General features: G+C 43.3%; 1 protein-coding gene across 5 annotated transcripts in view; it reads right to left on the bottom strand.

Moving 5' to 3' along the window:
• The window catches only part of LOC126284350 (calmodulin-like), a 204,471-nt gene extending 193,822 nt beyond the window's left edge, over positions 1–10,649 (bottom strand). For 2 of the 5 annotated variants that reach the window (XM_049983212.1, XM_049983213.1), the window contains exon 1: positions 10,408–10,525. In XM_049983212.1, the coding sequence (XP_049839169.1) occupies positions 10,408–10,473 (66 nt within the window). In that variant the 5' untranslated portion in view covers positions 10,474–10,525. Of the gene's footprint in view, positions 1–10,407 lie in introns of all 5 variants that reach the window. The other 3 variants (XM_049983215.1, XM_049983211.1, XM_049983214.1) reach the window with 3 other exon arrangements.
• Positions 10,650–13,189: the final 2,540 nt, after the last annotated feature.

Here is a 13,189-nt window from a genome sequence, read left to right as displayed (position 1 = left end):
ACCGTGACAAGACGCCCTAGACCGCGTGGATACCCATCGCTGCTCAAATGTTAATATGCATGATGGTAGCTCTGTTCTTATCATTTGTTGGAAACAATCGTTGGAATTCATGTTACATGTTTTCACAGCCGGTAGCCACGGTAGATGTAGGCGGTCATAGTTATACTATAGTGGACAAGCGTCTGGGTGCACGACCAACGCACACAGATCATGGGAGCATTCTAGCAAAGATGTAATAAGGCTCCACTGCGAATGTCGACACTTCAGGACTGGCAAAGACGTGCTTTTGCTTTAGGAGGCGTTAAAGACAGGCAGCGGAGACGAAGGAAGAAGGCCTGAGAAGAAACATGTGCCGGAATCTCCGCTTCGATGAGTCTGCTATGAAGTCGAGACGTAAACGTGCTTCGGAACTCTGCATGCCGACGACAAAAACATAAGATCACATGGAAAAAGACCTCAAGTTCACTTCTTTTCGACCGACGTTCGCAAACGAATTATCGGATACAGACCGGAATGAGTGCGTGTCAACATGCCGTGCTTCGTTAACTCAATTTCCAAGTGCAGTGAACCGTATAAGGGTTATGTTTTCAGATGAATGTGCCATTTATCGCAGCTCAAGTTCTAGGAATATTGACGTTTGGGCCAAAGAGAGTGCTCTTTATACGGTTGATTTATAAAGGATCCCGCTTCATCTAACGATATGGGCAGTGATGACATCTAAACATCGGCTTGGACCATACTTTTTTCGGGGGGCTGCGAATGGTGCGAATATTTACACATGTTACAAACATGATTAATACCCTAGCTTCAGGGAAGAGGCCTCACAGAATGTATACGGTTACAGCAAGACGGAGTACCTCCTCACTACTGTCTTGCAGCGCGCGACCTCCTAAATAAACAGTATCTTGGTGGGCGAATAGGTAGTGATTCAGCAGCAACACCAGATCCCTTGAAGCGGCCGTCAGGAAGTCCTGACCGCACCACACCTGACAACCGTTATGGGGGTTTATTAAATTGCATGAATCCGCACGTCGTTATGCTACTAACTAAGAACTGCGCTGTGCTGTTGACGATGCAATTCACACTTTAACATCGCACATGAAAACATTTGTAAAGGAGAACGTGGAGGCGTGTGGAACTGTGATAACAGCATGATGAAGAAAATACCGATATATTGTCACTTAATTCGCAAGTAAGCACTTGCGCAAAAACAAATTGCCAGAATTCCTTTGGTTACCATCACACACATATTACATTACGTTTCGCTGCAACGAGTTTCGACTTATCCTAGAAGTGATTCTTTTTTAAATTGGAGTTCTGTGCATCCATATGTGAACCTGGCATAATTCCTTCTCACCTACAGAGCTACTGAGTTCTGCGCCATAACTATTTTCTAGACGAGAGGTCTCATTCACAATAGAGCCTTTGCTGTAAAAACCGGTCCAGTTTAACCATAATGACCAGTCTTTCGGGCCTAAGACAATCGGTTAGTTTGATTTTGTGAGGCAAGTAACTTGTTACTACGTGTGTATCTCAGTATTGTGGAACGTACAACGACAAGCAGTGAAGTATTAGAGCACTCGTATCGAAATTATTTGTGACGCAATAAGCAGTTGAGTGACCAAGCAGCTGAGGTAGAATTAAAAATGGTTCAAATGGCTCTGAGCACTATGGGACTTAACGGCTGAGGTCATCAGTCCCCTAGAACTTAGAACTACTTAAATCTAACTAACTTAAGGACATCACACACATCCATACCCGAGGTAGGATTCGAACCTGCGATCGTAGAGGTCGCGCGGTTCCAGACTGTAGCGCCTAGAGTCGCTTGCCCACTCCGGCCGGCTGGTAGAATTACTTCATGTCCATAAACATAACACCCACCTGAAGGTCGCTACTTAATCTGCTTCATTCCTCAGTGCTAACACTTTGCTTCTTATGGCGGATATAGTGCTTAGCGGTTTCCCTCACACGCAGACAAGTAAGTTACTTTTTCCTGCAGGTAGTTTTCAGGTGTTGCAATTTCCTATTTCCTTCTCGCGAAATGAGAGGTAAGGCAATGATTTGCAGTTTCATTCATTACATAGGCAAATTAAACTTGTTAGGAAGTTATGATGCGTTTACTTGCACATCGCAAGGAAATCACGATATGTCATAATACCCGTACGTTAGTTATTCGACACAGCCTAACGATGTGTAATTGGTAGGCATACAGCATCTATAAATATTATAAATTGGCGTCCTGCGTCACCTTTCCTAGATGTATGCTATGGCTAGTCTCAGGCCGCTGTGGCCGAGCTGTTCTAGGCGCTTCAGTCTGGAACCATGCTGCTTCTACGGTCGCAGGTTCTAATCCTGCCTTGGGCATGGATGTGTGTGATGTCCTTAGGTTAGTTAGGTTTAAGTAGTTCTATAGTGGACTGATGACCTCAGACGTTAAGTCCCATAGTGCTTAGAGCCATTTTGAACCAGGACCTGCTGCAGAGATTTAGATGCGTTTCCACTAATGATTTCTTGCCTACATGTCGGTGCTTACATAGGGCAATCATCTAAAACTTACACCGAAAATATTGCAGAAATGGAAAGCGCTACTCACGTGTGCTTTTCACAGAATGCATTGGTAGTCAGGGGCTCTTATCGTTAGCAAGTTAACAGACTGTAATAATACGTAGAAATTGTATTTTTTGTTAAACATATACTTTTTTAAATGGAACAGTAGCTATTGACAGCATACTACAGCAGGATAAATTACGATGTCAGTGATGTTGTTGCAGGATTGTAGTGCGAGCCGTTAACGAGGTGTAGTGTTTTGAAGGGTTTATACACCGATACTTGTACAATGCCTGTGGTAGCACACACTAAAAAACAATGCAAGTACATACACTAGTTATGTGGATTCTGAACAGTGACTAGACAACTGACCAACACAGGTTGTGTTCAGATGACCACCGGCAAACGCCATACACCCTCCCAGTCTGCTACTGAACGACTCTGCACACGTGTTAGCATTTCAGCGGATATGCCCCAGTAATATGTCGTTGAATATGATCGGATTGCCGGCCGCGGTGGTCTCGCGGTTCTAGGCGCGCAGTCCGGAACCGTGCGACTGCTACGGTCGCAGGTTCGAATCCTGCCTCGGCCATGGATATGTGTGATGTCCTTAGGTTAGTTAGGTTTAATTAGTTCTAAGTTCTAGGCGACTGATGACCTCAGAAGTTGAGTCGCATAGTGCTCAGAGCCATTTGAACCATCATTGGATTCGGTTGAAATGTTCTTATCGACAGCTTCTTTAGGCTTTCCCCACAGAAAAAAAGTCTAAAAGCATCAAATCCAGGTAACGGCCCTGCCGAGGTCCAGGTCCTCTGCGTCCAGTCAGACGACTTGGAAACAACTTGTGAAGATATGCTGTAGTACTTACTGCACTATGGGCTGAGCCATCATGCTGCTAGTAAAGGTTCCTCCCGGTCTGCAGAGGAACGTTTTCTATTATTCGTGGAAGACGGTCTGTTAGGAAGCTGCTGTACTTGTGCACGTTCAATGTTCCGGCTGCGAAAAACGGGCCTGTGAGCTGACGGTTCACTTCCCATACCACACGTTTACACTCCATGGACGCTTTCCACCTGACGAAGCCAACGGGGATTGTCAACAGATCAGTAGTGCATGTTTCAGCGGTTTACCTGGCCCTGATTTGTATATGTGGCTTCATCACTAAACAAGATACGTGATGCTTCCGGAATACAAAAGGTGAAACGATTTTTATAATCGCTTCCATGCAGCTGTTTATGGAGACAGATGAAATCGGTATGGTTCCTATATCAATGTGCAGTACAGTTTCCTGACTCATTCCACTTCCTCGCGCGATTGGGCGGGAGCTAACTTTCGGATCAACTGCAACAGCAGAAAGAGTATTACTTTCTCACTCTTTTGTCAACACCTGTTACATAACTGACTGAAGAAGTTGACCAATAATTGCCGAGATGCCTGAGGTCTTTTGGGATATCTTGCCGCATACATCATACAAGAACGAACTGCATTCTTCCTACACTCTCCATACATCATGGGCATGTCGGCTTTATCTGCATTGGTAAATTCCACCATCCACTCTACTACCGATATACTGTTTGGAGTGTCGCACACTAACTGCCTACCAAGTCCCCATGCGCTCAAGGAACACACATGTACACCGTAAGTTAAGTAGACTGTACACCGTAAGCAGGTATACTGTAACATTATTGTACGTAGCAACTGCGCAGCTTCAATGGCAGAAACTAGTGTCGCTGTGGAAACGTTGCACAAAGCGATATCTCCTAGACGACTCACACTAGAACCCTGCAACCCCTAAAAAAAATTACGCTACTTTTAGTTGTTAATGTCAAATGGAATTGTATCATTAAAAAATTGTATTTTGCGCAAAAATACACTTTTTAAGTATTGTTACAATCCGTTTATTGGCTAACAATACACTCGTGCGATTCATTCCAGAATGTTGCTCAATTGTGTGGGACCCGTACCAAATAGCACTCACATCGGATATTGAACTTACATAACTAATGGCAGCACGAACGTTCACAGGTTTCTATAACTTACCGGAGAACGTCACGAAGAAACTGGAATGGCAGTCCCGAGCAATCCTACTGTAAAGTTTCGATAGCCTAAATTAAAGAATAATCTAGGAATATAATGCAGCTCTTACCTATCGCTGCCGGAGGGAAAACTATATTTGTTACCGGTAGGTTCGAACAGCAAGCAAGATGCTTCGGGAGCTCAAATGGGAATCCGTGGGAGGAAGGCGATATTCTTTTGAGGACAATAGTGAGAAAATTTAAAGAAACGACATTTGTAGCTGACTGCAGAGCGTACCTACTGTCGCCAAAATACATATCGCATAAGGACCACGAAGTTAAGGTACGAGAAATTAGTGCTCATATGGAGGCATATACACAATTATCTTTCCTTTGTTCTGTCTGGGAGTGGAAGAGAAAAGGAACTGACTAGTAGCGGTACAGGGTATCTTTGGCCACGCACGGGGGCTTGCGGAGTATGTATGTAGATGTGGATGTAGATAGCGAAGACTACACTAATAACCCTGTAAATGGAGCGGGGAGAGACCCTAATATTGGGTACAATGGGACGTAACCGGTACCATGCACTTCACAGCGGTCTGCAGAGCTGCAGATTCAAGTGTAATAGCGTAGTTATTATGGTTAACTTCTTCATCAAAATGTGCATGACCTCTCCCTAGCGTGAAATATCGAACCTTTAGTTAGCAGTGTATTTCAGCGTCGCTCGTCCCGTCATCAGTCTAAACACGAAGCCATTTGTTTATGGATATCGAGACCGATGGATACCGGTGGAGAACCTTGGAGCGTTTCAGCAATCGTTTTGCTGATTTGCGGCATTAGATCTACACTATGACAAATGTGGTGTAACGCGGTTGAGTATTTCAGAGGCAGTAGCTTACACGATTCTCATGATGTGCCTAGTTTCATTTTTCTCTTTTGGTTGTTAATTTATGGAAAGACGAGCTCTGGTGTGTCGGCTGTGACCTTGCCAACTATTTTCAGAATTGGGGAACATATTTGTCTCAATTTCTTCTGATTTGCGAATTTCGATTAACAGGAGTGAGCTTAACTGTTTGCGTATGAGAGGTACACAGCCTAAGTTTTCCGTCAGCCAAACCCACGCAATTCTTCTTGGCTAGCATAAATGAGTGCATGATGTATAAGATATATGGTGTAAACCAGCAGTCCTGCGTAAGCTCTGTGTGATTTTCTGCAGCTGTTATAACCTTCCCGTTGTCAGTGTCCATACGCACTTGTTTTTATGCTGTTCCTCAGATCACTCTTTATGTTTGTTTTGACTGTCATTCCAGAGATTTTCCGCGTAGTAGATGTCGAGGTTGTTTAGCCCACTCTACCACGCACTGGTTTACGCCATTGAGTCATACAGGCTTTCAAAGAGAAGTTTTTGCCAACTACAGTAAGCAGATCGTGACATATCTTCGACAAAGGTTCCTCTCTCGCTCATTACTGTATGGAAAACTAGTATATCCAAGGAGAAATATTGTTCTGCCTGTTTCTTGAAAATCAATTTTATCATCTACTGAACATTTTACATACTAATGTGCTAAATAATTTTTATTTGAATGCAACTGATTTTTGTTTTTACTGAAAAATAATTTTGAGTAAGGGTGTCAAATATACTTGTGAATGTACTATTTCTGTTTGACCAGCACTCGTTATTTGTAACTGTTTTCGTTTCAGAACTAAGGTGCTGCTACTAAGTTGTGTTTAAAAAGGCTTAACTCTTGAAACACGAGGCTACTAAATGATCGTTGGTTAATGCCACGTATTAATATTATAGTGCATATCTGCGCAACAGAAACTTTCCTCCTTAAAAAGTGGCACCAACAGACGGGTATTCCAGGCAACATTAGCAAATGACAACATGCTAAGTATGTCAGAGGGTAATGTTTCTTTGAGACTAAAGAAGCTGAGTTACAAATTAACTACCAAATGCTATGTTATTGTGTTAAACCAAAATATTCTGAACTGTTTTCTCATTTTGAGGCTATATATTTGCTTAGCAGTGATTGCTTTCTCATGAAGTAGGCACTGCATTTTTTTGTTTCCTATGACTGTCTCCGATAGTTGCGGTGAACAAACACATCAAGCAATTTCGCTAGACAGTTGTGTTAAGCGAAGCTCAGATATTACGATCTCTGAAAATGCACGATTGATTGAGTGAATCTGCCAGGAGAATATAGTTCTCAGTACATCATGCGCCCCAAAATTTTGGACATTTTAACTTAAGCAAATGTCCAACAATCTGCACTGCCGTGTTACAGTTCAATCCAATTTCACAGTTTGTCCATAATGGGTTTTTATTACAGGACACCCATTACAACAAATTGGCAAAAACGGCAGTCGGCACATGGGTATACAGTCTACGTAACAAAGTAACAAACCGTATTTAGAAGCAAACTGACAAATAAAGAATGGTCAATCCCACACACATGGTAATGAATGGAAATGCTGCTCGTATCGATCATGTCTAGCTGATGGAGGGAGTAGTAACTGCAACGTTATATTTGAGGCATAAAACATTCACGAACCAAAACGTTCTGCTTTTTTTCTTTCCTTAAATCTAAGAACAATCAAAGGTTTTATTTTTAAAATGACCGGTTTAGATGCTATTTACAAATGTATAGTAAGAATGGTTTACTAAATCAATACCATTCCTGTCTATATTTACACGTAATTCCCATCAACTTCTATACGCTTGTTCCTTCTTCTTACAATTCTCTGTACTCCCTCAGCGAAAAATTCTTTACTGTGGCATCGAAACCAGTTTTTTTTGTTTTTTGTTTTTATTTTGACCTCATCGTTGTCGTTGAACCTGATGCCATCTATGTAGGGAACTAAATAGATAAAAATCCAAAGGGGCAAGCTAAGAGCTATAGAGGGGATAAGGTAGGAGCTCTCATCCCAGTTTTCGAATAGTTTTCAGTGTTACTTCTTCCGTACTAGTTGGAGCATTGCCTTAAATAAGAAGTAAGACTTTCCTCTACCATCCCTTACGGTTCTTCAGCGAGGAGTTGACTTTGTTCTCAGTCACGTCTATAGTACAGGCTGTTGATAGCTCGTTGCACCTTCAAAAAATCACAGGAATTCCGAACACTGTCACTCCAACAGATGAGAAGCATGACCTTAACATCAGATGGTGGCGTTCTGTTCAAGGAATTCATCGTGTTTCCACTGCATGTTTTGGCACTAGAACTCCGATACAAAATGACCTACATGGACTTCATCACAGATTAAAGTCCTGTCGAAAACTGGCTCACCTTCGCAACAGAAATGATTTTTCTTTTTCGGTGCAAATGTGAAATCGCTGTTCTTTGTGATGAACGGTAAGCTCATAGGGAACCTACCTTACACGAGTCTTATAGTAATACAGATTGATTTGAATGATAGAATGAGTTGTGTCGACACATACCCGACTGTAAGTTGCCAGGATTCAGGCATAAATCGGTCAGTACCAATTATCGATGCCGAAGTCGATCTGCTACCGGCAGCTAAGAGTGGTGCTCGTCGGTTAAGGTTTTGCGACTAGTTTTAAACTTTACTATCCACGTGTAAAAATTCACACGGTTCATGTAACTACTGCTGTATTGCCCGTTAATCCGTCATAATATTTATGAGAGTTGAACACTTTCCGAAAATAAAAATCGGCTCGCACGAAGTTGTTCTGCAAAAGTGCTTTCTTCGAGCGCTAAAGCAACTAAGACCTTTGTATTTAGCAATTTTGAACATGGCCGATAATACAGCAACCGTAGACGAAATTTGTAATATTACTTGAAAATACAGCTTTTCGGTTGCACAGGTAAAAATTTTTTAACTTTACCTAGGTTTCAACTGCTCTAAGGCAGCCTTCATCAGAAGTAAACAATTTTTTAGTTTACCTAGGTTTCAACTGCTCTAAGGCAGCCTTCATCAGAAGTAAAAATTTTTTTACTTCTGATGAAGGCTGCCTTAGAGCAGTTGAAACCTAAGTAAAGTTAAAAATTTTTTACCTGTGCAACCGAAGAGCTGTATTTTCAAGTAATATTAAAAACTTTGTATTTAGGTTTACGTGAATATTAATCGCACAAATGACTAACACTTTCAGTACTGTTATCAACTGACACTTACAGGAATTTCAATTATTCGTCAGTTTTGCTGTGTGCGTTTACTTAGTTGCTGAATAGCTCTTTTACAAACATCTCCAGATGAGTATTTCAGCATAAGAAGCCTCGAAGAACAGCGGCGCATGCCTTGTGATGCTCCAGTGACTGTCGTAATATACAAGAGAAAACAGATTAAGAAGTGAATGGGATTCGCGCACTTTGGCGTCTGTACAATTTATGGACAGTTTGTCCATTCTGGGAATCGACGAATTTGTAATTTTTTGTCTATTATCGATATTGATACAGGCAATATGTTCCAAGACTTTCGAGAATGGTTTAACTTCAGGTTTGAATTCTGATCATAAATAACAAAAAAAAAAAAACATTTTTTTCGTATTTCATAATTACAAAATAATGATTTCGGATTTTTCCCTTTACTTGTATTGTAAACCCTTGCTTCTTGCAAAATTGCATGATTTTAGATCAAGGACCGAGTGAGGTGACGCAGTGGTTAGCGCACTGGACTCGCATTCGGGAGGACGACGGTTCAACCCAGCGTCCGGCCATTCTGTTTCCGTGATTTCCCTAAATCGCTCCAGGCAAATGGCGGGATAGTTCCTTTGAGAGGGTACGGCCTACTTCCTTCCCCATCCTTCCCCAACCCGATGAGACCGATGACCTCGCTTTCTGGTCTCCTCCCCCGAACAACCCAACCCAGCCCTCTAGATCAAGGGGAAATACCACATAGGTTTTAAGTTTTTGAGTATAAATATATGTGACATAAATGGCCGTATATTTTAATTGTCCTATACGTGACATAAGGGGCCTTATATTTTAATTGCACTGAATTAGAAGCTTACAATTTTTACACCGCCAAGGAAACGTGGACTTAAGTATGTGACACAAATTTTGAACTCGATACGTCTAGTTGTTCCAAACAAGAAGGGTTGTTAACAGTTGGGGATACAGACAAACAGACACACTGATAGACTGACAACAAAGGGATCTTACAAGGGTTCCGTTCTTACAGATTGAAACACAGGACTATAAAGGAAACATTGCTCAATTACTCCCTTTCCCAATTGGTAATTCGTTGTAATTAACTAAACAGGAAGTTTTGTAGTCATTCAGTCAATATGTCGAAACCTTCAAATTGGTTCAAATGGCTCTGAGCACTGTAGGACAACATCTGAGGTCATCAGTCCCTTAGAACGTAGAACTACTTAAACCTAACTAACCTATGGACATCACATACATCCATGCCCGGGGCAGGATTCGAACCTGCGAGCGGAGCGGTAACGCGGTTCCAGACTGAAGCCCCTAGAACAGCACGGCCACACCGGCTGGCTAAAATTCAGTCAGAGTGAACTTATTATGAAAAACTCATCTGCATGAATTGAAAGAATTTCAGAAGTTTTCTGATTTTTGTATCTCACAAGCAGTCCAACACATCGTGGAAAAAATAAATAAATTCTAAAACTTAGTGCTGAGCCTACGAGGCACTGGGAAGAAATGGATTAACCAGAAATGGACCAGGTTTTACACAAAAGGGCGGAATACGCGACTGCTTCACCAGGCCAGATCAGAGCTTCGCAAATAATATGGTAGGATCCTTAAGCTGGAACTTTCGCCCCGGGACAGGTGTAGCAATAAGATACGCTGCATGTTAGAAAATTGAGGGGTTGGAGCGCGCCCTGCTGTGTCCACAGAAGAGGCGCAGTGGTGCTGGTCGAGTCGGTACTCACCATGTCTTGTTGGTCGGTCTGGTCGGGCGCTGTGACGGTGAGCCTGGGCGGGCACAGACTGAGCATCGCCGCTGCGCGACGCGTCTCAAATAGCGGGGAAGCCGGCGTCACTCTCCTGACGACAGAGCGGGGTGTCGGTGGCTGTCTGACGCGGCCGCCCGAGCTGACGTGACGTGACGGGAGGCGCAGAGCGCTGGCGCGGCTTCGTTAGCAGACACTCTGCCGCTGCTCCAGGGCCCCACCTGGAGAGGCCCGCGCCGCCGTGCTGCCTATACACCTGCCCCCGAGTTTCGATCCACACTGGGATCAATCGCGGACCCCGCAGTATCTGGCCAACCCCCGCCCTCCTCCCAAATAACAAGTTACGCAAAGTTTGGGCGCACGGCATCGGGGACAGGCATTTCGATGCCCTTACACTTTGCTGCGCATTTTACTTGGTTCCGGGAGTCCGTCGATACTGCGATCGTTGTGTACTACGTCGTCCACGGCGGTAAAGAGAGGTGGGCTACGGAGCGATGCAGCAGCGTCTGCATAGCAAAACTCGACAGAAGCAGAAATGATTAGAGAAAAGTGTATACTGTAAACAGAAGCGTTACTTGACAAAGACTGTGCCGGACGCAGTGGCGGTGCGGTTCTAGGCGCTTCAGTTTGGAACCGCGCGAACGCTACGGTAGCAGGTTCGAATCATGCCTCGGCCATGGATGTGTATGATGTCCTTAGGTTAATTAGTTCTAAGTTCTAGGGGACTGATGACCTCAGGTGTTAAGTCCCTTAGTGCTCAGAGCCATTTGAACTAATTAAATGGTTTTTATTAGTTTCGGATTACTCACGCAAAGACTGATGAAAAAAGTTGCGCGTTTCTGGCCCTAGGCGGGCTTACTCTGGTCTTCATCTAGGATGATGATAGACGGGAGAGACATCATTAAGTGCACTTATCTTTCATTTTGGTTTTATAGGTGTTTGTCTGCTCTTAACTTAGGAAGTTCTGGTCTTACGTTAAATCAGTAAGTGGCTCGAAACAGCATATCCAGACACTCCGGGATGAGGATGGCATTGAAACAGAGGATGACACGCGTTAAGCTGAAATACTAAACACCTTTTTCCAAAGCTGTTTCACAGAGGAAGACCGCACTGCAGTTCCTTCTCTAAATCCTCGCACAAACGAAAAAATGGCTGACATCGAAATAAGTGTCCAAGGAATAGGAAAGCAACTGGAATCACTCAACAGAGGAAAGTCCACTGGACCTGACGGGATACCAATTCGATTCTACACAGAGTACGATAAAGAACTTTCCCCTCTTCTAACAGCCGTGTACCGCAAGTCTCTAGAGGAACGGAAGGTTCCAAATGATTGGAAAAGAGCACAGGTAGTTCCAGTTTTCAAGAAGGCTCGTCGAGTAGATACGCAAAACTATAGACCTATATCTCTGACGTCGATCTGTTGTAGAATTTTAGAACATGTTTTTTGCTCACGTATTATGTCGTTTCTGGAAACGCAGAATCTAATTTGTAGGAATCAACATGGATTCCGGAAACAGCGATCGTGTGAGACCCATCTCGCTTTATTTGTTTATGAGACCCAGAAAATATTAGATACAGGCTCCCAGGTAGATGCTATTTTCCTTGACTTCCGGAAGGCGTTCCATGCAGTTCCGCACTGTCTCCTGATAAACGAAGTAAGAGCCTACGGAATATCAGACCAGCTGTGTGGCTGGATTGAAGAGTTTTTAGCAAACAGAACACAGCATGTTGTTCTCAATGGACAGACGTCTACAGACGTTAAACTAACCTCTGGCGTGCCACAGGGGAGTGTTATGGGACCATTGCTTTTCACAATATAATTAAAGGACCTAGTAGATAGTGTCGGAAGTTCCAAGCGGCTTTTCGCGGATGATGCTGTAGTATACAGAGAAGTTGCAGCATTAGAAAATTGTAGTGAAATGCAGGAAGATCTGCACCGGATAGGCACTTGGTGCAGGAAGTGGCAACTGACCCTTAACATAGACAAATGTAACGTATTGCGAATACATAGAAAGGAGGATCCTTTATTGTATGATTATATGATAGCGGAACAAACACTGGTAGCAGTTACTTCTGTAAAATATCTGGGAGTATGCCTGTTGAACTATTTGAAGTGGAATGATCATATAAAATTAACTGTTAGTAAGACGGGTACCAGGTTGAGATTCATTGGGAGAGTCCTTAGAAAATGTAGTCCATCGACAAAGGAGGTGGCTTACAAAACACTCGTTCGACCTATATTTGAGTATTGCTCATCAGTGTGGGATCCGTACTCGGTCGGGTTGACGGAGGAGATAGAGAAGATTCAAAGAAGAGCGGCACGTTTCGTCACAGGGTTGTTTGGTAAGCGTGATAGCGTTACGGAGATGTTTAGCAAACTCAAGTGGCAGACTCTGCAAGAGAGGCGCTATGCATCGCGGTGTAGTTTGCTGTCAAGGTTTCGAGAGGGTGCGTTTCTGGATGAGGTATCGAATATATTACTTCCCCCTACTTATACCTTCCGAGGTGATCACGAGTGTAAAATTAAGGAGATTTGAACGCGCACGGAGGCTTTCCGGCAGTCGTTCTTCCCGCGAACCATACGCGGCTGGAACAGGAAAGGGAGGTAATGACAGTGGCACGTAAAGTGCCCTCCGCCACACACCGTTGGGTGGCTTGCGGATTATAAAAGTAGATGTAAATGTATCTTTACCACCCCTACATGTTAGGAAATTAATGACCTATTTTGTCAGAGTATGAGAATGCGCAAGACAGCTCGAGC

The sequence above is a fragment of the Schistocerca gregaria genome, chromosome 8, assembly GCF_023897955.1.
Source record: "Schistocerca gregaria isolate iqSchGreg1 chromosome 8, iqSchGreg1.2, whole genome shotgun sequence".
Lineage (NCBI taxonomy): Eukaryota > Metazoa > Arthropoda > Insecta > Orthoptera > Acrididae > Schistocerca > Schistocerca gregaria.
This window is presented reverse-complemented; position numbering and strand designations above follow the sequence as displayed.